This window comes from Lepidochelys kempii, chromosome 6 (assembly GCF_965140265.1).
Source record: "Lepidochelys kempii isolate rLepKem1 chromosome 6, rLepKem1.hap2, whole genome shotgun sequence".
NCBI classification, from domain to species: domain Eukaryota; kingdom Metazoa; phylum Chordata; order Testudines; family Cheloniidae; genus Lepidochelys; species Lepidochelys kempii.
Genome location: NC_133261.1, coordinates 121,598,285 through 121,620,553, shown reverse-complemented (window position 1 = coordinate 121,620,553; position 22,269 = coordinate 121,598,285). Strand labels below are relative to the sequence as shown.

The 22,269-nt window shown below is 41.1% G+C and overlaps 1 protein-coding gene across 5 annotated transcripts in view; it reads left to right on the top strand.

The window, feature by feature from the left end:
- LRRC9 (leucine rich repeat containing 9) overlaps nt 1-22,269 on the top strand; it is a 78,714-nt gene that overhangs the window by 17,801 nt on the left and 38,644 nt on the right. For all 5 annotated transcript variants that reach the window (XM_073349952.1, XM_073349955.1, XM_073349956.1 and 2 more), the window contains 10 exons: nt 3,457-3,633; nt 6,589-6,706; nt 10,795-10,930; nt 12,201-12,347; nt 13,866-13,987; nt 15,100-15,312; nt 16,608-16,727; nt 17,974-18,165; nt 20,495-20,620; nt 21,662-21,802. In XM_073349952.1, the coding sequence (XP_073206053.1) occupies nt 3,457-3,633; nt 6,589-6,706; nt 10,795-10,930; nt 12,201-12,347; nt 13,866-13,987; nt 15,100-15,312; nt 16,608-16,727; nt 17,974-18,165; nt 20,495-20,620; nt 21,662-21,802 (1,492 nt within the window). The remainder of the gene's footprint in view (nt 1-3,456; nt 3,634-6,588; nt 6,707-10,794; nt 10,931-12,200; nt 12,348-13,865; nt 13,988-15,099; nt 15,313-16,607; nt 16,728-17,973; nt 18,166-20,494; nt 20,621-21,661; nt 21,803-22,269) is intronic.

Genomic DNA, 22,269 nt, shown 5'->3' with positions numbered 1-22,269 from the left:
GGGAAACATATCTAGGGTCCCAAACAGCTCAAGGCTTCTGGAACTTGGAGGAGAGACCCATAGCATAAACCTCCTAGAACTAAGAGCAGTCAAGCTGGTGCTATGAAGGTTTCTGTCCAGCCTAGAGAGGAACCGCTTGCTGATTTAGTCAGACAACACAACCACAGTCACATATGTGAACAACCGAGAGGGAATAAGAACCCCAGTACTATGTGCTGAAGTTACGCATTTTTAACATCTTGGGAATAACTCCTCTGGAAGCAAGCAGGAGCTGAGGGGCCTGGCCAGTTCACATGGCTTCTAAAGTTTGAGCTGCAGAGAGAGGAGAGTAGCTGAGACGTCAAGGATGTGGGAGATTCTGCTAGCAGAAGGGAAATTGATAAATTTTCTGTTCTTACCATTCAGAGTTAGTGAATTTTAACAAACCTCCCCTGCCCCCCCCCCCCAAAAAAAAACCAAAACACCAGTTAATACATTGTGACCTGAAATTCTCTGAAGGAACTGTTTTCTTCAGAAACATGTGTAGGGCTAAATCTGACCTTGGCCTAAGTAGGCATGACTCTCATTGACATTCGCTGGGAGTACTACGTGCTTATGATATGGATAAACTTAGTCCTGGTGGTTAAATTCATGACCCCGGCTTTGTATGGGAGAACTACATAGGAGCTTAGAGAGAAATGGAATCAGTATCTAACCCATGGGCAGAGCGGGGAGTGGGCACACAGCCCTTCTATAAATGCTATTCACGGATTGAGCAAGAGCAGTGAACTATCTGGACTCGTATAGAAGTTTGTGACCTTTGGATCTGCCCATTTCCATATCTCTCTACCCTGCCCTATATGAAACTAACACAGAGCCCATCAGTGCTGCATGCAGGGAATGCATAGTCACCCTGCTCACCTTTAGGGAAAGGTGCAAGAAACTCTAATATAGACTTATAGAATAACAGGCTTGTGGAAGAATTTACTTCCTAACCCTCAAGTTATTTATTGCCTTATGTCCTGAAGTATACAATTTTATCATCTATTTATTGTGGTATATAAGCTATAATAAACCATCAGTAGAGCTCAAAGCACTTTACAAAGGAGGTAAATATAATTATTCACCATTTTACCGATGGGGAAACCAAGCCACAGAGAGAGGCAGTGATTGTTCAAGGTCATCCAGCAGACCAGTGGCAAAGCTGGGAATAGACCCCATACTGTTCTGTCCACTGGGCCACGCCACCCTCTCATAAAAATACAAAAATACTCTCTCGCTCTGGTACCAGTGTTTTTCTTTAAAATGCAGAGAGTGCTCAAAATGAAAGAAGACGTTTGTTCTATAAAACATTCTTCAAAAGAAATTCAGTAATTTAAAAAAAAATAAATTAGTCCTTTATTTAATAAAATGTTCCAGTAGCTATAATCATGACTATCAAAAAGTACACACGTATTTTGGAAAAAAATAGATCTTTTATTGTGGGGGTTGGGGTCTTCTTAGTATATCTAAAACTGAAATGTGACTGTTTTTGTAATTTGTTCAATAGTTATTTAATTAACATTCACTCCATTGTTGCCTGATGTAAAGGCATAAAATGTCTAAGGATTCCATTAACTTTTAGGTAAGTTCTTTGGACCAAATGCAACACCAGAGGTTTGGGGCCTCATTGAAGTCAATTGAAGTTTTGCCATTCATTTCAATGGGAGCTGTGTTGGGTCCATAGTAATACTTAGGCACAGTAGAAGATAAATATTCCATTATTTGTATAGTATATATTATCAAGACTTTGATTCCTCTGTAGACTAATTATTTGCTATCTTTTTTTATATTTTTTCACATCCAGGAAATTCTTTATAAAATAAGATGGTAGATAAAAGAGGAATATGGAAATCTGAAATGACTAATAGCTATTTTAACTACTGTGGCAGCAGTGACAGCGAGCTCCTGGATAGCTTTACTACTTGTTGTAAAGAAGCATTAAAGGTTGTTTACATGATCTCAGTATAAATAACCTTGACACTTTGTTGAGGGGAGACTCAAATTTAGGTTGGCATTATTTCAAGGACAGTTTTCTGCTTGAGTATTCCAAGCTTGTCCACCTCAGCTGTGCCTTTCTCTTATGTTCAGACATGTCTGCTAAAGTGCTGCCAGGTGCGATGTGCTCAGAGGTTCTCTCTGTACTTTCCTTTATAAACAGCGTTCTTTGTTAGTATTGTCATTTTATTTAATTAATTTTATTTTAAAGCTGCTTTTTCAAGCCAAGGATTTTTAATATTGACAAGGAGAAATGCTAAATGAATCCAATGTTTGAATCAGGGTCTTAGCACAGGTTTCAGAGTAGCAGCCGTGTTAGTCTGTATTCACAAAAAGAAAAGGAGTACTTGTGGCACCTTAGAGACTAACAAATTTATTTGAGCATAAGCTTTTGTGAGCTACAGCTCACTTCATCAGATGCATTCAGTGGAAAACACAGTGGGGAGATTTATATACATAGAGAACATGAAACGATGGGTGTTACCATACATACTGTAACCAGAGTGATCACTTAAGGTGAGCTGTCCTTTAGAGAAAGAGCAGTGTTTTTATTCATTGCAAGTCGATCTGCATTTGTTGTTTATCTTTTTCTAGAAAATTGTCCTCTGATTATTGAAAAGAGTATTTGGTTTTCAGTTTGGTTTTCTCAGCTTTTGGGAAACCGCTACATTTCCATAATAGACTTATTTTAAGAACTGTATTTTAGCTGTCTGTCGAAGCTGTTGATATGGCCCCATTACTGTAGTATCTGAGCACTTCACAGTCTTTAATGTATTTATCTTCACAACGCCCCAATGAGGCATGGAAGTGCAATTATTCCATTTTGTTGGTGGAGAACTGAGCCTCAGTGATTGCCTTGGAAGGCTGTAGGAGAGTAGGGAAGTGATCCCAGATCTCCTGGGTCCTAGGGTAGTGCCCTTACTGCTGGATCGTTGTTCCTCTTTTAATGTTTCGGTGTAGTAATATAGGTCCATGTTCACCATGCTCACTTTATGCAAGTAATCCCATTGACTCCAGTAGAATTACTCACTTGCATGAGGCAAACAGGATGTGGCAGTGTTCCAGACAAGAAGCCTAAAGCTGTGGCCATAAGCATGTGTGGAGGACTTTATGGAATCTGCGATGCAATGTGGAATCCTAGAGGCAGGAGAGAAACGTGGTGGATCACAAACTCATTAACATTAGTATTTGCTGCCAAATGTAATCTGTAATGTTCAAAATGAGGTAACACAAGGTCATCCATCTCTAGTTGAAAAGAGAGATTTTCTAAAAGTATTAAAAAAAAGAAACTACCCCAAAATATCATTTATTTTTCTTTCCCTCTTCATTTGAAAACTGAAGAAAAACCAGGTTCTGGTTGGAAAAAAAAAAAAAAAAGTTTAAAAAAATGAAGAAAACGTTATTAATTCATTGCTCTCCATGGTTCATTCCTGGACACAGGTTTAATTCCTGCTATGATTTAATTCTGTCACGATTTTGTGCCTGGGACTTCAAAGCATATAGTATCACAGGACTGAAAATAAATCGTATCATTCGAGTGCACAACCGTATCCTGAGGATGATATTTGAAGAGAAGTTTCAAATGTTTTTGGATAAAGAAGTTTTAAGTGAAACAGAGTGAGTAGATTATTTTTAAGGACAATTTAGTGAAGCAGTTATATGTGAAGCAATATGAACTTAGTGATTTTAAGTGATATATTTTACAAAGCAACACATAAACCAGCATAAGGCTGTGAATTCAGTTTAAATATAGATGTGAATGGCCAGATTTTTTTTTTAAAAGGAAAGGCAGAGATATAGTGCAAAAAGAGGAAAAAAATACATGCATGTATGCCTCTGTATTGAACACACATCTCAGTAGTGTACATGCAGATACCTGGTTGCATATTCACCCAGTTGATTTGTATTCTCCAGTGCTGGTGTGTCCAAATTTCTTATATGTGGATTTCAGCCTTTACTTTAGAAAGGTTTGGCTATTATAGAAACTAAAGATTGGTTTATATGGAAGTTCCCTGCAGGGTGGATAATATAACTGACAAATGAGTTCACTGCGGGTTCTGTGTGTGGTGTGATAGCAGGATCAGATGCTGAAGCTTTAAAAATTTAACAGTGATTCTTCCTCTAGTGATTGTCCATATGCATTCTACTTCTGGCGCACATGCATGCAAGTTAGGATTATTTTAGCCAACAAGTATCCATTGGGGCAGTGCCTGCAGCCTGGATGACTTTGTGCCCACCCATACTTCAGTTTGTTCTTGCAACCCATGGCTGGAAGATGGAACTCCTGCAGTGCCCTCTTCTCTGTACAGTGTATGACTTTACTGATGTTTTGTGTGTGTGTGTAAATGAGTTAGATAGTGACCTTGTATAATGTGTTTTTGTCTTTTTTTATGTCTGACTATATATATATATATGAAAGAGCAAAAACCTTTTATTAGTGTTAGGGAGCTTCCTGGTATCGAGGTTTAGCCATTGGGACTGAAATGAAGTTCATGGAGTTCAAAACTTGCCTCCTGTGATATGACTATTCCACTTAATGATGGGTGTTTTAAGTGCCTTTTTTGTTTTGGAGAGGAGAATATGCCTGATAGATGCTCATTCTGTGGCTCCTTCGCCAAGAGAATTCTGAAACTGAGAGAGGTCCATCTTAAATTTTTCTCCTGGAGTGCTCAACAGGATCCTCAGAGTCGGAGAAAAAGGGCCTACTGGGCCTCAGCAGGCTTTCCCCATCAGTGTGCTTATGAGCTGTGGCTCAGCTCCAAGTTCCCGGGCTCCCTCTTCAGAGAAACTTCTGTTTGCTGAGACTGGTAGAGTCTCTAAGTCCTCCTCCATCCAGTCATCTGAAAGGGATAGGAAGGAACATGGTTCCCAGATTGAGTACCAGTGTAGCTCACCCTCCTGGGACTTAGAAAAAGGAGGCATAGATCTCCTCAGACTCTTGTCGGCTCAGCCCCCAACGGTATTACCTGACTTACCCAATGTGATCTCTCAGAATGAAGGTCAGATCCTACCCTGGACCCAGCATTGTTGCTTCTAACAGCATGGAAGCTGGCTGGTTAACTACCATCAACAGGAGCTGAACAGCTGACGTCCAGAATACACTGGTGCACAGCAGAAAGGATTCCTCTAGACTGACTTATGTAGGAAAATGGGAGATTGCCACCTGTCTCCTTTAGAAGACTCAATTCCTGCTGTTCTGGACTATCTGCTGTCCCTAAGCATTCAGAACCATACATCAGCTTCATAAGAATACATTTAGTATCTATATCAGGTCACCATCTTCCTGTCCAGAGTCGCACCATATTTTCCCACCCTGCAGTTGATAAGTTCCTCATGCCCTTTATTCATGTGCTTCCTCCAGTTTGAGTGCTCCCTCTTTCCTGTGACCTTTATATAGTCTTAGCGGGGTTAATGGGACCTCCTTTTCAGCCCCTAAAATCTTTCTCTCTATATCATCCATCTTTTAAAATGTGGTTTTTTTTAGTTGCTATGACATCAGTGTGATGGTTAAGAGAGATTCAGGCCCTCATAGCTGGTACATCTTACACGCTGTTACATAAAGACACAGTGATCCTTAGGTCTCACCCACAGTTTTTACTGAAGATTATTTCAGATGGTCATCTGAATCACATGAATCACCAACCAGTTTTCTTTCCCAAGCCTCACCCCAACGAAGGGAAGCAACGTTGCATGCCCCTGATGTGGTTAATGCTCTTTCATATTGCCTTGACACAACAAAACCCTTCAGGAGTTCCCCAAGAATCTTTGTAGCAGTTGCTGATAGGGTAAAAGGTCAGGCAATGCATACCCAGAGACTGTCTACATGGATGTCTAATTGTATTAGATCATGTTATGAGTTAGCTAGATTAGATCCACCCAGGCAGGTTAGAGCCCACTCCACCAGGACTCAGGCACTTTTATATTTATGGTATGAAAAGCATATCAGTTTCAGAAATTTGCAGGGCAGCTATCTAGGGATCAGTCCTTGATTTCACCCACCACTATTCCTTAATTGAGGCCTCAGGATGCCCATTCTGGCAAAGCTGTACTACAGTCATGATCCTGATTGTGAGGTCACTGATTGCCAGTCACCAGAAGTGGAGTCCACGTGGACTATCACTCAAAGAGGAAAGAACGGTTATTTCTCTTATGGACACGGTGGTTTTTTGAGATGTTTTGTTCACATGGATTCCATTATCCACTCTCCTTCCCAGCTACTTACAGTAATCTTGCCAAGGACCTCCAGCAAAGAGAAGGAAGTAAGAACTTGACATTTTGAAATGCAAAAAAAAAAAAAATTTTTTTTGAGGGGGCACCGGAAATGGAGACCACCCTTATGCGTTAAAGGACGAAAACACTTGTTTTATCATGCATTTTATCTTTAATGTTCACCAGATATTGCACACTGAATATCAATGTTATTTGTAGTTCTTAAAATAAGTGGAAGTCACCTTAATTGCAATCCAGCTAATTCTTAGTGAACATTGTAAAATGAACATGCTCCACTTAGGCTGCATATTATTTTTGCAACAGAAGCACTGAAATATTTTCCTGTTTCTTATTTTTGTTAAGAAACTACAGGAAGATGCTGGAATGTCTCTTTTATGTATTTGACCCAGACTTGCCAGTTAAGAAAAAGCAACTGTTACAAGTGCTTGAGGATGGGTTCCAGGCAATAGAAGAGCACAAGGTGAGATAAAATCTGCATAGAAGAATGTTTATTACTTAGCCCTGGTCTACATTGTGTGTGTGGGGGCGGGGAATCAATCTAAGTTATGCAGCTTCAGCTACGTGAATAACACAGCTGAAGTTGACGTACTGAGATTGATTTATAGTGGTGTCTCCACCGCAGTGAATCAACTGCTGCCGCTCCCCCATAGACTCTGCTTGCGCCTCTCATGGCGCTGGAGTACAGGAGTCGACCAGAGAGTGCTCAGGGGTCGATTTGTTGCATCTAGACTAGACGCAATAAATGGATCCCCACTGGATTGATTGCTGCCTGCCAATTCGGTGGGTCGTGAAGACTTACCCTTAGTAGTTGGTAGCCCAGCTCAGAAAGGCCTAATTGTTGCTGCTGTACCTTTCTCTCTTCTTTCGTCTCTTCTTAGCCCTTTGTCCCACTCATCTTTCCCCTCGTTTTCTGTGTTTATTCTTGTCCTTCCTCCTTGTTGTCTCCACTTTCTTCTTTGCTTTTTCCCTTCCTGGCACAGGAATGATCGGTGCTTTGCTACTTCTTTTTAACTCCCGTTTCATGCCTTCCCTGTTTCTTCTTCTCTCCCTCCTTTTCGATTGCACAGCTTCTGTCCTCGTTCATCACGAATACTCAGTTGGGAGGCAGTCCAGCATTGTTGGTGGAAGCTTCAGGACTAAGTCTCGCCCTTCAGCTCAGGCTCCCAAATTTTCTGCCTCCAGTAGTGTAACAAGTTAGTTTAGTTTCTCCAAACCAGATTGTTTTATAATTTAATTTTTATTTGTTTTTGTGTAGCAGCGACTTATCTATCTTCCTCCTCCCCCCTCCCCCCCAGATTAGGTATTTGGTAGCATGGAGACTTCAAAGCCTCAGCTATAGCTATTCAGACCAAAGGTGTTTCACATACTTAGTAAGAAAAGCCTGCTTGGTGGTAAAAAGTCATCATCTCTGGGTATAATTCTTGCTTGGAGTGAGATGTTTCACATTGTATCCTAGTCTAACCCTTGATGTGATTTGTGACGAGCAGTGGCTTCTAACTTGATGGCTACAAGGATGTTACACTCACGAATAGCCATCAGTCTTTCTAAACAGATCTTGTGCATCCGAACTTACAGGTGAGGAGCTGTTCTTCATAGCCAGGAAGAGCTTTTGAATCCAATGCAGAAAATTGCTCACTTGTGGTTTTAAAAAAAAAAAAAAAAAGAGCCTGGCTCTGGCCACACTTTTACCCTCATGGAAAAGATTTCCAAAGACCCAAAACTTCATTGCACTAGTCATTTCCTGATAGAGGTTAACCGTAGCAATTTTCTGCAATGAACAGGATTGCTGGTGGCATGCATTGGCTTCATTCCCTAAGTTGTTTCTCAATATGCACCTGAAGAAATTCATTCTGGGGATGTGGAACCACACACCTGCTACAATGCAAAATTAGGTGTCCTTCTCTGATCACATCCAAATATCCCCTTGTGGGCAGGTCAGTACAAACAACATGCTGAAAGCCAACCCAATTTGCACTCTAGACCCTTGCATACTCACTAAAGAAGTAAGCCATTCAGGTTGAGGAGCATACTTGGAAGACAAATTTCCAAAATCTCAGCGCACCCATCCTTTTAGTTCACCATGACAGCTCTGTCAGTAGTGTGTCTGAACAACCTCCTTACCCAAAACCCACAAACATGGCCACGTGGGATCAGATCAATGGTCCATCAAATCCAGTATGACAGTGGTCAGTACCATCTACTTCAGAAGACGGTGCAAGAAACCACATTGCAGGCAATTTTGTGTCTCATGGAGGAAGTCTTCCCTGTTAGAGGTTGGTTTATGATTGAGGCATGAGTGTTTGTCCCTTCTAAAATCAGGGAGTAACGAGGTCAAATAGAAGTAATGTTGTGGGAAGAGAAGAATCTGCTATCTTTCAAGATAGTTTGCATAAAGAATATAGAAAAGAGGAAAAGGGAGTTGAAGTCCTTCTTCTAATCCTCCACTGACCCAGAAGGCATTTTGCACTTGCTAGATAGCTAAGCAACCCACATTGCATCTTCAGAAAAGACCAGACCTCTTGAAGCAGGGACCCCTTTCATTCAGACCAGAAACACCTACAGTTACCAGCCTAGGCATCCTAAGAAAAGTGTAGTTCAGCATGGATTCTCCATTGGTCTCTGATATAGTTTAGGCTATCCAGATAAAACTCAACCAGGAAGTTTCACTCATTGATCTGGTCAAATTTGTTTCATGTGCAAGAGGAAACAGAAGGCTTTTTGGGGCAGGGACTTCTTCTTTGTACCGTGCCAACTGCATTGGGTCCCTGACCTCTAGATGCTACTGTAATACAAATATATAATAATAATTACAAGGTGCTGGCCATCTCAGCTGCACTTGAGTTTCTCCAGATTGATTTATTGGAGTCCTACAACCAAGCACAATAGAATCATGGGTCCCAGTCCCAGCCCTAGCAGTGTTCTGTAAGTAGGCACATTGGACTCTTCTGGGGAAGTAGTTCTTCTATCATTTTGTTTGAACACTTGACCGTCCTTTGGAAGTTTGTGGCATAAATGGGCATTCCTAGTGCTGTAAAGTTATAGCTTGGGCATATGGAATACGCCTGCCAGTTGTATGCTGTTTATTTCATTCTATCCAAAACATGAAGGCATTAGGGCCTCAAAGTTCCTGCAGGCAAGATGTTAAAATCCTGCACCATATGGCATGCTTGGCATCTGGGAAACTATTCACAGAATTCCACAGGGGCACTGGGAAGAAAGAGTATGAGCCTCATGTGAGGAAGATTTGCAAAATAAGTTTCCATTCCTCTGCAAAGTCATCCTTGATAGGAAGGTGCTATAGGTGGGTTGGTTCCTACATACATTCCTGCCTATTATTCTACTAGAAGAATAATGAAAACTCTGTTTATTCACCCCTCCCTACCTCCAACTTGTGTGAATCACTGTCTGCTACTTCCAACTGCTGGTGAATGAGGAGAGAACCCGTGTAAAGGAAAGAAAAAAAATTCTTACCTGATCATTTTGTTTCTGTTAGCAGATTCTCTTCTCATTCAGCCCACCCTGGGAGTCTGATAAATGACCAGAATACAAACTGAATTCTTTTTCTAAAGGGAGACTTAGACATATACCTGTCTTAAAACATATTATATCAAGTTGTTATCTTAATGCTAATAATCAGTTGCTGGAGTGTTCCCACAGCTGTGGAAGAACTCTTCTGGCAACCTGAGCTGAAGGTGGGGCTTTGTCTTGGAGCCTCCAGCAAAAACATTGGACTGCCTTGTTGAATTCCATACATAGGGGTCATTGTCTCATTAGTGATGAATGAGGAGAGAAGCTATTAACACTGAATTATCAGGTAAGAAATGTCTCATTCTGACCCATGAAAAGCAAAATGTAGAGAGATGGGATAGGAGAGCCTTCTCTCTTTCTTCTTCTGCAGCATCCTCATTTCGTCTTCCCTACTTATAGCCCACCTCTCCCTGGTTTTCTGTTTTGTGAACAGCTTGTTGTTGAGTGATGGGATTGTATCTTCAGAAATACCTGTCTCTCCCATTTCTCTCTCTGCTTCTTTGTTGTTGTTATATTGTGGTAGAGCTCAAAGGCCCCAGTTAGGACTGCCCCCTCCCATTGTGCTAGGTGCTGTTCAAAGATATAGAAAAATCTGATTCCTGCTCCAAAGAAAAAGGAGTCCGGTGGCACCTTAAAGACTAACCGATTTATTTGGGCATAAGCTTTGCATCTGAAGTGGGTTTTTTACCAACGAAAGCTTATGCCCAAATAAATCGGTTAGTTTTTAAGGTGCCAACAGACTCTTTGTTGTTTTTGTGGATACAGACTAACATGGCTACCCCTCTGATACTCTGCTCCAAAGAGTTTACGATCTAACTTTCTTTTCTCCTGACTAGATTGTGATATCACAAGTAAATGAGCCTGCCCTTCTTGTTTTTTACTCCTCCCTCTTCCACTCTCCACCTCTTCCTTAATTCATTTGCATATTGTAAAGCTGCTGATTTAGGATATATGTCTTGAAATTCTTACAGGGGGCATTGGTCAAATAAACATACTTAGACCTTACTTTAATCTTTGCAGCTTTCAAGAAGAGAAGAAGCTGTTCTCCTGTCTAACAGTTTAAGTATATGTGAATGTCCCAGAATAGAATTTTTGCAGCAACAAATGAAGGATGAACGTAAAAATAACAATGATCTTGAGGAACCATTCATACATGGTAATGTAATAGCTTGGAAAGGTGGTTTAAAACATCATTGATAGGTGTAAGGCTCATTTCATAAATCACTTCAAAGTGTTTTGTCTTGTAAGTACAAGAAAATCTTGTAACTACAGTAGATTGTGACAGAGTATACAGGTCTTTTTGTGGAGGGACCCTAAAGACCTGCTGCAATCTGGCCCAGTGTCCTTTCTATTAGGAAACCTCAACAAGCTATATAATGGCCTGGAGCTAACTCCTAGACTGGTTCAGAGGCACCTAAGAGAGGCACTCCTATCTGGAAGCTAATTAGATGTAGTTTAACCTTTCTAGACTCAACAGTTCGAAAGAAGGGTGAGTTTTAGGGAGTGAGGGGAGACACAAGGGGGTTGTACTAACTTGAAGCCAGGACAGGGCACTCTGAGGAAACAGGCATCACTAGTGACAGGATGTATCAACCCTTCACCGGCATGGAATGGGTTAAGAAGCTTCTTTGTGCTAGAAAAGCGTCACTGTGCCACACTGGCAAGTCATGCCAGGAATGGAGAAATTTAAAAGGAGGCATCACTACTTAGCAGTGGGCAGCTCAGGAAGGGAGCAGTCTGTTAAGGTTCCCAGCTCCCAGGAAGAGGCCTGATAACTAGCAGAACCTGGTCCCTCAAAAAAGGGAGCACAGGTCCCCTGTGCTAAAAGGGTGAAGTGACTGTGTCCCATAACTTGTGCTGGAGACCCCAAGTGGCCTCTAGGATAGACTGTGGCCCATCCAGGGCCCCTCTGAAGAAAGGGAGGCCAATATCCTGGCTTAGAACTGCCTTTAGGTTTGTTTGTTTTTTTTTAATTTGCCCTTTTGTTTAGCTTTGTTTGCTGACTTTGGATTGTTTGTTTCACCTGAGACTCTGAAAAGGGGAGAAATAGCCAGAAGGCCTTGGCCAGAAGGCTGAGAGCTGGCCACTGCTAAACTGACACTGACCTTTCCAGCTAGAAGGACTGGACTTGTGTGAAGTAACATCAAACGAAGTGTTCTGATGGGGACAGATCCTTGACACCACCCTCTTTTATTTTTGTACGTCTGAGTTTACTGCTTATAAATCTTAGCCAAATCCTACTGTTCTGGGAAAAAATTGTCGGAAGTCTTTCTTCCCAAAATGTACTTGTTAGATCGTTAATCTGCCAGGCCAGAATGTAGTCTCCTGTAGTATGGTATCGAACTGACAACCAACATTTTATTGCCCTGTGTTTATACTAAATTTGGTAGCATTATTATTAAATCTTCTTTTCTTTCCATCCCTAGGGAAACTCATAATTGCAAAAGTTTTTCTTGGACATAGTGTTCCAGCTTGTGAAAAAGATCCCATCAGTCAAGTCAACTATCCAGGGGCTAATTCAGTGTTCAGGCCTCGGAAACATTTACTAAGTGATACATCTGCTGCCAATGATGGTAATGTATCTGTAGACTGTTAGCACAAAGTGGAGGTTGTATCAGTGTTGTATTCTAAACACTGTCTTTCACACATCTAGGAGCCTGTTGTGGAATTTTGGTCCTGGTGGGAACTCGGAATACGGTCTTGACCCAGCCTAAGTGCATGTTGTTTTGAACTAAGGTTAAAGAGGATAATAAAAGATGCTCACTGTTTTAGTGATTACTTGTGGTAGTTTAATTCACACAGAATTTAAAGGAAAGCACGAAAGACCAGATTGGACTAGTGGCTGAAGAGCACATACTAGAAATAGTATGGTGTACACAATCCCTCTCCCAGCTTTGCATTGTTCAGGGCGGGTGTGTGTGTGTGTATGTGTAATAACTGGGGCCACGTACACATACCTCAGTGGAGATCAAACACCTTCATCATTAAAACCCCCAAGCCATCTCTGCTTGAGCAGAAGGAGAATTCCTTTAACGCTGAGAAGCATGCTTTATTGTCTCTAGAGGGAGTCATGATCACCCGCACTAAGTCTGTGTATTACCTATGTACAATGCAACAAACTTTGAGTGGTCGATCCTGCTTGCTCCATGTGGCCAGTCAACTTTGCAGGACAGTGCAGAATGGGAACAGGGCCATGGCTTCACCTCTTCCCTGTCCAGTCGGGGGGATTTGCAGTCATTGGAATACTAGAAGAGAGCAATCCGTTTGTTTACCTTAGTGCAGGAACTGTGATTGTACCTGTCCTTCCATGGGCAGGAAGACAAGAAAACCAATCTGTTAGGTGATTACACCATAAAATGATGGACTAGTTTTGGGTAACAGTGCAGTATAGCAGATTGTGCCATGGGGACCGAAGCAAAGTTCCCTTTTCCAATAGTCCACCATGAAAGAAAAGCTGTGATTCTCTCCTTGGCTCCCCCCTCACTCCAGATAGAAAATAATCTGTACCAGGAGATTTCATTTAGCCCATTGGGTATTGGGAGGGGGGTGGGTGGGAAATGGAGCCAAGTCTCTTGTCCAATCCCTATCCCTGCTTGCCCACTCCCTTCCAACCGGCAGGAGAGGGAGTAATGGCCCCAGAGAGGTTGCCTCCCACTCATACTGGAACCTGCCAGCTGTGCAGGAGTAAGAGGGCATGTTACTACCCTCTGAGGATGTGTAGCGCAAGGAACAGGGTTGCCATAGGAAAATAAAAAGCTAAATGATACGGTTCTGCAATAAGATTTTTAGATGCTGCTTTAGGGCACCTAAAGAGAATTAAGATCCTAAGAAAACAAATCTCCCTTGACAGTTTTCAGAGTAGCAGCCGTGTTAGTCTGTATTCACAAAAAGAAAAGGAGTACTTGTGGCAACTTAGAGACTAACAAATTTATTTGAGCATAAGCTTTCATGAGCTACAGCTCACTTCATCGGATGCATTCAACTCAAAACTTAAATGAGAGAAGTGTTTGTTCACTACATCCTGTGGGGAACATGAAACAGTCTTGTATTTATTCCTTCCGCTTGTGTTTATTCCTTTTCTTTTGCTGTAGAAACATATTCTTCCATGGAACATAGAAACTGTGACTGCCGCCATCGACAGTGTGAGTGGTTTGTGTTTGATCACGAACTGGTCTTGCCTGAATACGTCGTTGAATTTGAGTACACTACACTGGTATGAACTTTGTTTTCCCTAGTAGGATGTTAGACAGTAAGCTTTAGATCTCAAAGATCAAGAGAAAAACAACTAGTTGAAATTACTCCTCCTTCACTCAAATTACCTGACAAGGACCTAAGTTCAGGGTTCTGTTCCCTCTAACTGTTTAAAGGCTTGATAAAACTCCCATTGAAGTCAATGGGAAACTTCATACACTACAATGAGAGTTACATCAGATTCTTATTTTGTAACATTATCAAATGTGATGGGAAGGCACAGAGACTTAAATGAAGTCTTAGCAGTGCAATGAAGCACAATTGAAAATTAGCTCCTCTCTCACTAAATGCACCATCCATCGAGGTAGTGAGACACTAAAATGAATGAGATTTGACAGTGTTTAAAACCTTGCTTCATGGAGTCCTGAATGAGAGAGCAACTCATTATCAGTTTGTAGTTTGGTTTAAAGTGTGATGTATGTAGTTTTGAAGCATGCACAGATATTCTGCTACTGGGTTGGGATCCTGAACAGGTTTTTTCTTAAATAAAAAAGCTTTTATGATTTTTTTTATAAGCTAAGCGGTGGACTGGCCTTGTGGTTATGTGGCTATGTAATTTGCTTTCATCATGCAGGGGTCTCAGTTCAGGTCCTGAGCTCTGCTACCTGGCAGAAGCAGGGTGTGCTGCAAAAGTAAAATATTCAGCTCCTGGAGGGGAGCGTAGGGGAGATTTCCCCCCTTTCTGTCACATTTGAGTGGTCCACTGCCAAAACAATTGCAGTACTGATGAGCTACGATGGTTCTACATCTAACTCTCCCTCATAGGAGAGTGAGCTATTGCAGTGCTTGGACTTAGGGGGTTTGGGTGAAGAAGCAGACTTCTGTTGTCTTCAGTGTGCGTTCTATATGTGACAGGATATGTCCCATAGACTCTTCATTACTTTTTGTTCATAACATACTGTAATGTGTAAATGCTTGTGCAAACAAAAGCATTGTTGTTCTCTTCTGAAAGTGCTGCATTACCGAAAGATAGTTTCATAACTCTACTTTCTGCATATTTGTATGCAATTTTAAATAATTTACCTAATTTAAAATAGAAATTTTACAAATGTTGACAAATGTTATTTTGCATAGGTCAAAGTTCAGTCCCTGTTTTCTACGCTCAGCAATGTAATTGTAGAAGAAAGAAAGAAAAATACAGAAGGATTTATATTGTCTAGTGATTTGCAATGTGATGACAAAGTTATGAGTATGGAGCCTACAGTAAAAGCCAGACCCAAAATTGTTTGCTTGGATGAAAAGACAGTGCTTTCAGTTGCTAAGGCCAATATTTACAGTCAAATAACGGTGAGTATTGTCTGTTAAACTTACAGCGGGACAAGTTTATTACATAATCAATGTCATATTATTCAGATTGCCTCATAAACTAGTCAAAAGTAGGAAGTCACAAATTAAGGCTAGCATTTGGGCTTGATTCTGGTGTTACACTTGTTTTACAACAGTGCAGTGCTTTGGGAGTAACTGGAGATCCAAAACTAGCGTGAAATCTCAGTGTCTTCTGTCCCTAAATTATGCCATTTTTTTTTTTCATAAAAATATGAATGACAAATATTGGGCAGGATTCTGATCTTACTGACTATTGTATAAATAACTCCACTGAAATCACATGCAGAACTAGTGTTTGTGAGACCCGGTTAAGGCCTAAAATGTCAGCTTTAACTGCGAGTCTTAAAGTTTTCTTGGCTGCATGGTTGCGTCGTCATAGTGATCACTCCTGAAAAGATTTTGTCAGTTTTGGCATCAGAAAAATATAAATCCAGTGAAGGGGAGAACTTTTGACAGCCACATAGCTACACGCAGTTTTCAGTATCATTGCAACTGATGGGCCCACAAAACCCTTTATGCAAATACCTATTTGCATACAGAACTCCTTTCATTGCACAGCTAACTGCAGTTTTGCATTTGCAGTTACTCATTTTGTCTGTACAAACTTGGTGCAGGAAGCCTGCTGAACATTTGACCTTTCAAATTGTTAAATAGTTTTGATCTCCTCTCCTGTCTGTGTCTTTGATGCAGTAGCAGTTCTCCACTCCCCCTTGCACTCACCCATAACTCCCTTTCCTGAGTTTGGCTTCAGGTGGCTGGTTCCTCCCCTCTTCTGGGTGCCACTCTCCCCAAACTGTACTCCGGGCATGGAGGAATTCCCAACTGGCAGTCTTCCAACCAGTCTCCCCAAGCAACAAGATCTCTCCTAGTGGGGAAGGATTGGAAACTGTCCTCCCTTCTTGCCCCTACCATGACCTCTTTCAGTGGACCAGTAAAAACCATTTCTCAACTGAATCTCCATCTTCCCATCCTCTGTTACTTCAGGGAGAAGGTAGAGGTGAAGAACAAATATCCTTCAAAATAGAAAATAAAAGCAATACTTTGTCCCAGGGTCCCTGCAACTGATCTTCACAAACTTCATATCACTTACAAGTAACTTTTCTTAGCCCTTTTTATAATCTAGAGAATAGAGTTACATTTACTCTTACACGCTAGCAGTTGAAGCTCTGTAATGTTGAAAAACGGTGATGGAGTAGCACAGAATTTGGTTGTGTATATATATGGTACAGTTGTAATCTCATTAATGTTTTACCTAGGTTCTGAATTTGCATGGGAACAGCCTGAGCAAACTGCGGGACATCTCTAAACTGACAGGGCTTCGAAAACTTATTGTCAGCTTCAATGAATTTACTAGTTTAGATGATGTTTACCACATGGTAAGAAATGTTGCTCTATATTTTAATTGAAAAAAATCCTTTGTGTGTACAACTTAAATATATTAATGTCTATTGAATGACAGCAAGCCTGATTTATTCCTAATGAGTGAAGTTCACTGCCTCTAAACAGAGCCTTTGTTCCTACTTTTGCTTTGTAGTAGGTAGTGTGGACTAGCAGGCAGAGCACTGGATTGGGACTTGGGTGACCTGGGTTCTATTTCTGGCTCTGCAGTTGGCCTGCTTAGTGGTGTTAGGCAAGTCATTTCACCTCCCTTGCCTCAGTTCTCCATCCATGCGATGGAATAATGATACCTACCTCCTTTGTAGAGCGCTTTGAGATCTGCAGATGGAAAGTGTTATGTAAGAGGTAGATGGTGGTGGTGGTGTTACTCCTCTCTCTACTTCCTGTCTCCCACCCTTTGTCTCTCTTGTCTACTTAGATTGTAAATGCTTCAGGTTGGAGACCGTTCCTTCTTGTGTGTGTCTACAATGCCTAGCACAATGGGCCCTGATCTTGGTTGGAGTCTCTATGCACTATCCTAATACAAATAAATAATAATAAGTAACACAACAATTAATAACACCCAACTGATTAGACTTGGAGTGGGGCTCTGACTGTGGGGTAGGAAGGATGACTTTCATCTCCAGGCCCTACAGTGCTGTTCCTCCAGGGCTACCATTCTAGTGTAGCTGTTAAGTATCCCCTTCCCAGGATTTCTGGGCCACTGGATCTGTGTGATTTCAGATCATGTGACTAAAATCACAACCTGCCTGCAACCCTCTCTTTTGCATAGTTTGGGACCAGTACGGAGTCACCCTCCATGCGGTGTACAAGATATAGACCCCTTCCCCCACCTTCCAAGGACTCTCTAGATCCCGCCACTCTCAAATGGTGTGATTGTCTCACTCACCCTGGCTAAAGTAGTGCACAGGGCCTTCCATGGCTGAGCACACTAGGGATGAATTCCACCCTGAAAAAGAAAATTAAAACTGTACTGTATTCTACTGGTGGATCAGGAAATATCAGAGGGTGGGCTGGATTCAGATATACATTCCAAGGTTCAGTTGCTTAACCAGACTGCTCTCCAAACAGACTTTCTGCTGCTGAGCAAGGGGCACTTGGGGCATTGAATCTGGATGACAGTGCCTTCTGTGAGACGGTCTATTAAAACTGAGTTTATTACCAAATATTTCCTTGCTTTATTTTTTTCTGTGCAATTATTCTCAAATCGGTATTGTCTTGCAGCCCAATCTGGAGTATTTTGACGCAAGCCACAACCATGTGATCACGCTGGAGGGTATTAGAGGCTTAAGCAGATTGAAGTATTTAGACTTGAGCTGGAATCAACTGAAAAAGACTGGAGAGGAAATAAATGTCTTACATAAACACACTTCAAATGTACTCGGTCTTGATATCAGACATAACCCATGGCATAAGGTATGTGTCAGTGCTTAAAATTCTCAGAAAACCTTCTAACCAAAACAATAATTAGACTGTATAGTGCTAAATTTTGGGCCTGGTTTTCATTTACATTGAGGCCCCTTTACACCACTCTGGCTGTGTAAGGGGCCTCAAAGTGGATGTATATGTAATTAGTGCCCGCTTTAAGGACGATTTACACTGTCAGACCCTTTGACTTCGTAAACAGTCCTGAGCAAGGGGTTGTGCATAATCTGCAGGAGTGACTCCTAGAAGCATTGTGACTCAGTGATGCTACTCTGAGGCATAATTCGTCTCCTCCTTGCTTCGAGTAGGTGGTAACTTTACTGATGATCTATGCCAGCCGTAAAAAGCCACCCTTTGCCCCCACTGCACTGACTCAGCTGTGCTGGCCAGTGCAAGGGGACAGGGCAGAGACAGTTTCCCTCACTTTCAAGGGAAATATACAGTGCCAGCCTTCTACCTGGTGACACACACATCCCCCAGAGCAGCAGCCCAGCTGTGCTGGCTGTGGCATTGGGGAGCAATCCAAGACTCAGTCCATTTCACACCCTCTCCATCCATTCCCTGAGTACCTCTGTAGTCCTCTTCTCCTGAATACTTGGATCCGAGAGCTATGTATCCTAGTTAAGAGGTGTGCGTACTCCTCCTTTCTCCCATGCACAGGTGCATAGTCCCATCTAGTTTATAAAGTTGAAATTGATCATTATTATTTTGGTAGTTTCGGTAAGTATATTTTCCAGCTAGAAATAAGGATGTTGTTATTCACTTTCCTTACAAGTATGATTATCCAGTCTGTGTTTTTCTTGCTCTATATTTAATTTAATGGGAATTTTAAAATGTTTCTGTATAAGAGTTAGGGCTGTTGTTCCACCTTGAGTTTAGGTTGACATGTCCAAATCCCCTTGAGCTTCTCTTTCACCTCCTCTGAGGTCATCAAATTCCTTGCATTTAATAACACTGTAGTATTTGCAAACTTCTGGCTTATAAGGCAGGTGCTAACAACTTTGTTATGTACCGCACTTAATGTCTTACATAGCTGTGTATAACTGCAATCCTTCAGGGCTAGTTTTTTTATTTTATACACACATGTAAATCCAGAGTAATTTATTGACATCTGTCAAGGTTGTTTCCCCACTCTGAACTCTAGGGTACAGATGTGGGGACCTGCATGAAAACCCCCTAAGCTTATTTTTACCGGCTTAGGTTAAAACTTCCCCAAGGTACAAACTATTTTACCTTTTGCCCTTGGACTTTATTGCTGCCACCACCAAGCGTCTAACAAATATATAACAGGGAAAGAGCCCGTTTGGAAACGTATTTTCCCCCCAGAATCCTCCCAAACCCTACACCCCCTTTCCTGAGGAAGGCTTGATAAAAATCCTCACCAGTTTGCATAGGTGAACACAGACCCAAACCCTTGGATCTCAAGAACAATGAAAAAGCAATCAGGTTCTCAAAAGAAGAATTTTAATTGAAGAAAAAATAAAAGAATCACCTCTGTAAAATCAGGATGGTAAATACCTTACAGGGTAATCAGATTTAAAACATAGAGAATCCCTCTAGGCAAAACCTTAAGTTACAAAAAGACACAAAAACAGGAATATCCATTCCATTCAGCACAGCTTATTTTCTCAGCCATTTAAACAAAACAGAATCTAACGCATATCTAGCTAGATTATTTACTAAGTTCTAAGACTCCATTCCTTTTCTGTTCCTGGCAAAAACAACACACAGACCGAGAGAGCCTTTGTTTCTCCCTCCTTCCAGCTTTTGAAAGTATCTTGTCTCCTCATTGGTCATTTTGGTCAGGTGCCAGTGAGGTTATCCTAGCTTCTTAACCCTTTACAGGTGAAAGGGTTTTTCCTCTGGCCAGGAGGGATTTTAAAGGTGTTTACCCTTCCCTTTATATTTATGACAACATCAGTGTCACATTAGATCAGTGTAACCAAACCTAGCCCAAATATGTTATTCCTTATAGTTTTCTACACGTGTGGCAAGATTCAGCCCCTTCCCCACCCCTTTTCACCCATTCCCAATCCAGATGAGCAGGGAGGACATAGCATAGCAACCTTGTGGAGGCTGCTTTCTCATGCACACTGCTGTCAATGGTAGGCATAGCTGGGACATGGGAGCAAGGGGTGCATCTTCTATCTCCTTTTTTACTTTCTTGTGTGAGCACACAGGATGGACCACAATCTAGCCCTTAGCATACATAACATGAGAGGAGACTGGATTGAAAGCAATCATATGTCCTTTTTTTGTATGTAACCGTATAGACAATTTAAAAAAACTCAATTACACCACTTCACTTTTTTTCTCCAAGCCAGCCTCATTGCGTTTGAGTGTTATTGGCCGATTAAAGGCTCTTACTCATTTAGATGGAGTCCAGATTACTGAAGAAGAGGCTGCAGCTGCTTTGTGTTTTATTGCTGGATCAAAGATTTCTCAGGTAGGATATTCCATTTTGCTGTAACTTGTAGCAAATGCAAGATTGGAAACAAGAAGTTATAGGCACAATCATACAATCTGACTTCTATTTTAAAATTTGTATTTAATCATATTTTTAAAATCACCTAGTTGCCCTCTGAAAATGCCATATTTTGTGCTCTGAGCAGCTGGCTGGGAAGCAGCAGTTATTTCACAAACATTGTTCTTACTCAGAGCTTCGCTGATATTGGTAATGATGCTGGTTCACAATGAAGGGTATTTCATAATGTTCGATTTTAGATCACTTTAAAGTTGTTAAAAATGACTGTTTAATTTCAGCTCTATTCAAAACATGGGAAATTAAATATGTTTGCCAAATAAAAAAAAGGATAAATCAAGTAGCAGAAAAACTGTCTAGGCTTCTGAGAGCTTGTGTACGTGGCAAGTTAGTGTGCAGCAAGCCGAGTGTGATCTACTGTGCACCAGCTTGCCACTCACTAACTCACTGTGTGGACACTGCTACAACACGGTAAAAGTCCTGGAATTCGACTTAGCATTAGTGTGTGCAAGATGTTGCACTGTAGATTCACACCCTAGCTTGCTACACACTAACTCGCCACAGTATGCAAGCCCTGAGAAGGTATTCCAGACAGTGGCAAGCAAAAAAAGGGCTAAATTATTTGACACTAATCTTTACATATCTTAGCCCAAATTGTATTCTTTATTCAGGTTTTACTCTGTCCATTCTCTAGCAATCCCCCATGACTAGAATTGGACTTTACTGTGGTAAGAACTGATCAAAAACAGAGTAAGGACCTCAAGATTTGCCCCGATCATTTTTTTAGTAGAATAATAAACATTAGAAATGGATGAGATCTATTACCATGTTTCAGATCTACTAGACCTATTAGTTCTACAGACATATTAGATCTACTAACATACGATAATCTCCTTATAATTGGGAGACTGTAAGCCATAAAGACCTATTCATGTTACACTGTGGAAAATGTACATTATTTATACCGTTATATTATCTGTTTATTAAGTATTTTCATTTTGTCAGGCATCTCTATTAGAACATTCTAGGACTGATGAAGCTAGACCACGCGTTCTGAGTGTACATCCTTATGCCAAAATTCTGACTCAAATTAGCAAGAACAAGGTGGATTCACAAACACATTTCAATAGCAGCTGGTATCCTAGGGTAAGGCTGTCTCTATTAAATATAGTTCATTAGGTGTTAGATTTATCTCTGTCACATGTTTATTTTGTTATATTTGTTATGAGTTGATGCATGTTAATTAAAAATATATATTTTTGAGCACTTAAAAATGTAATGTACCAACTGAAGTAGAATATAAAAACATAAGAGTTTCCATATCGGATCACAATCTTCTCTTCTGTACATACTAGCTCTTTTCTTGTGAGCTGGCAGGATATTGAAACTTTAATATTCAATGTTCGCGCACTGAATTTTCACTGCTGAGCCCATATTACATGAAGAATGGTGGTAGGTCTAATTTCAGGCCTACACACATTGCCTCTTGTCTGGCATGACAACTTACAATTACAACTCCACTACATAACAAAAAGCCATAGAACACTACATAGGAAGATCCAAGTTCACCGTAGCCTGTCATGATCCATGTCCTGACCTCTCCTCTGAAATCA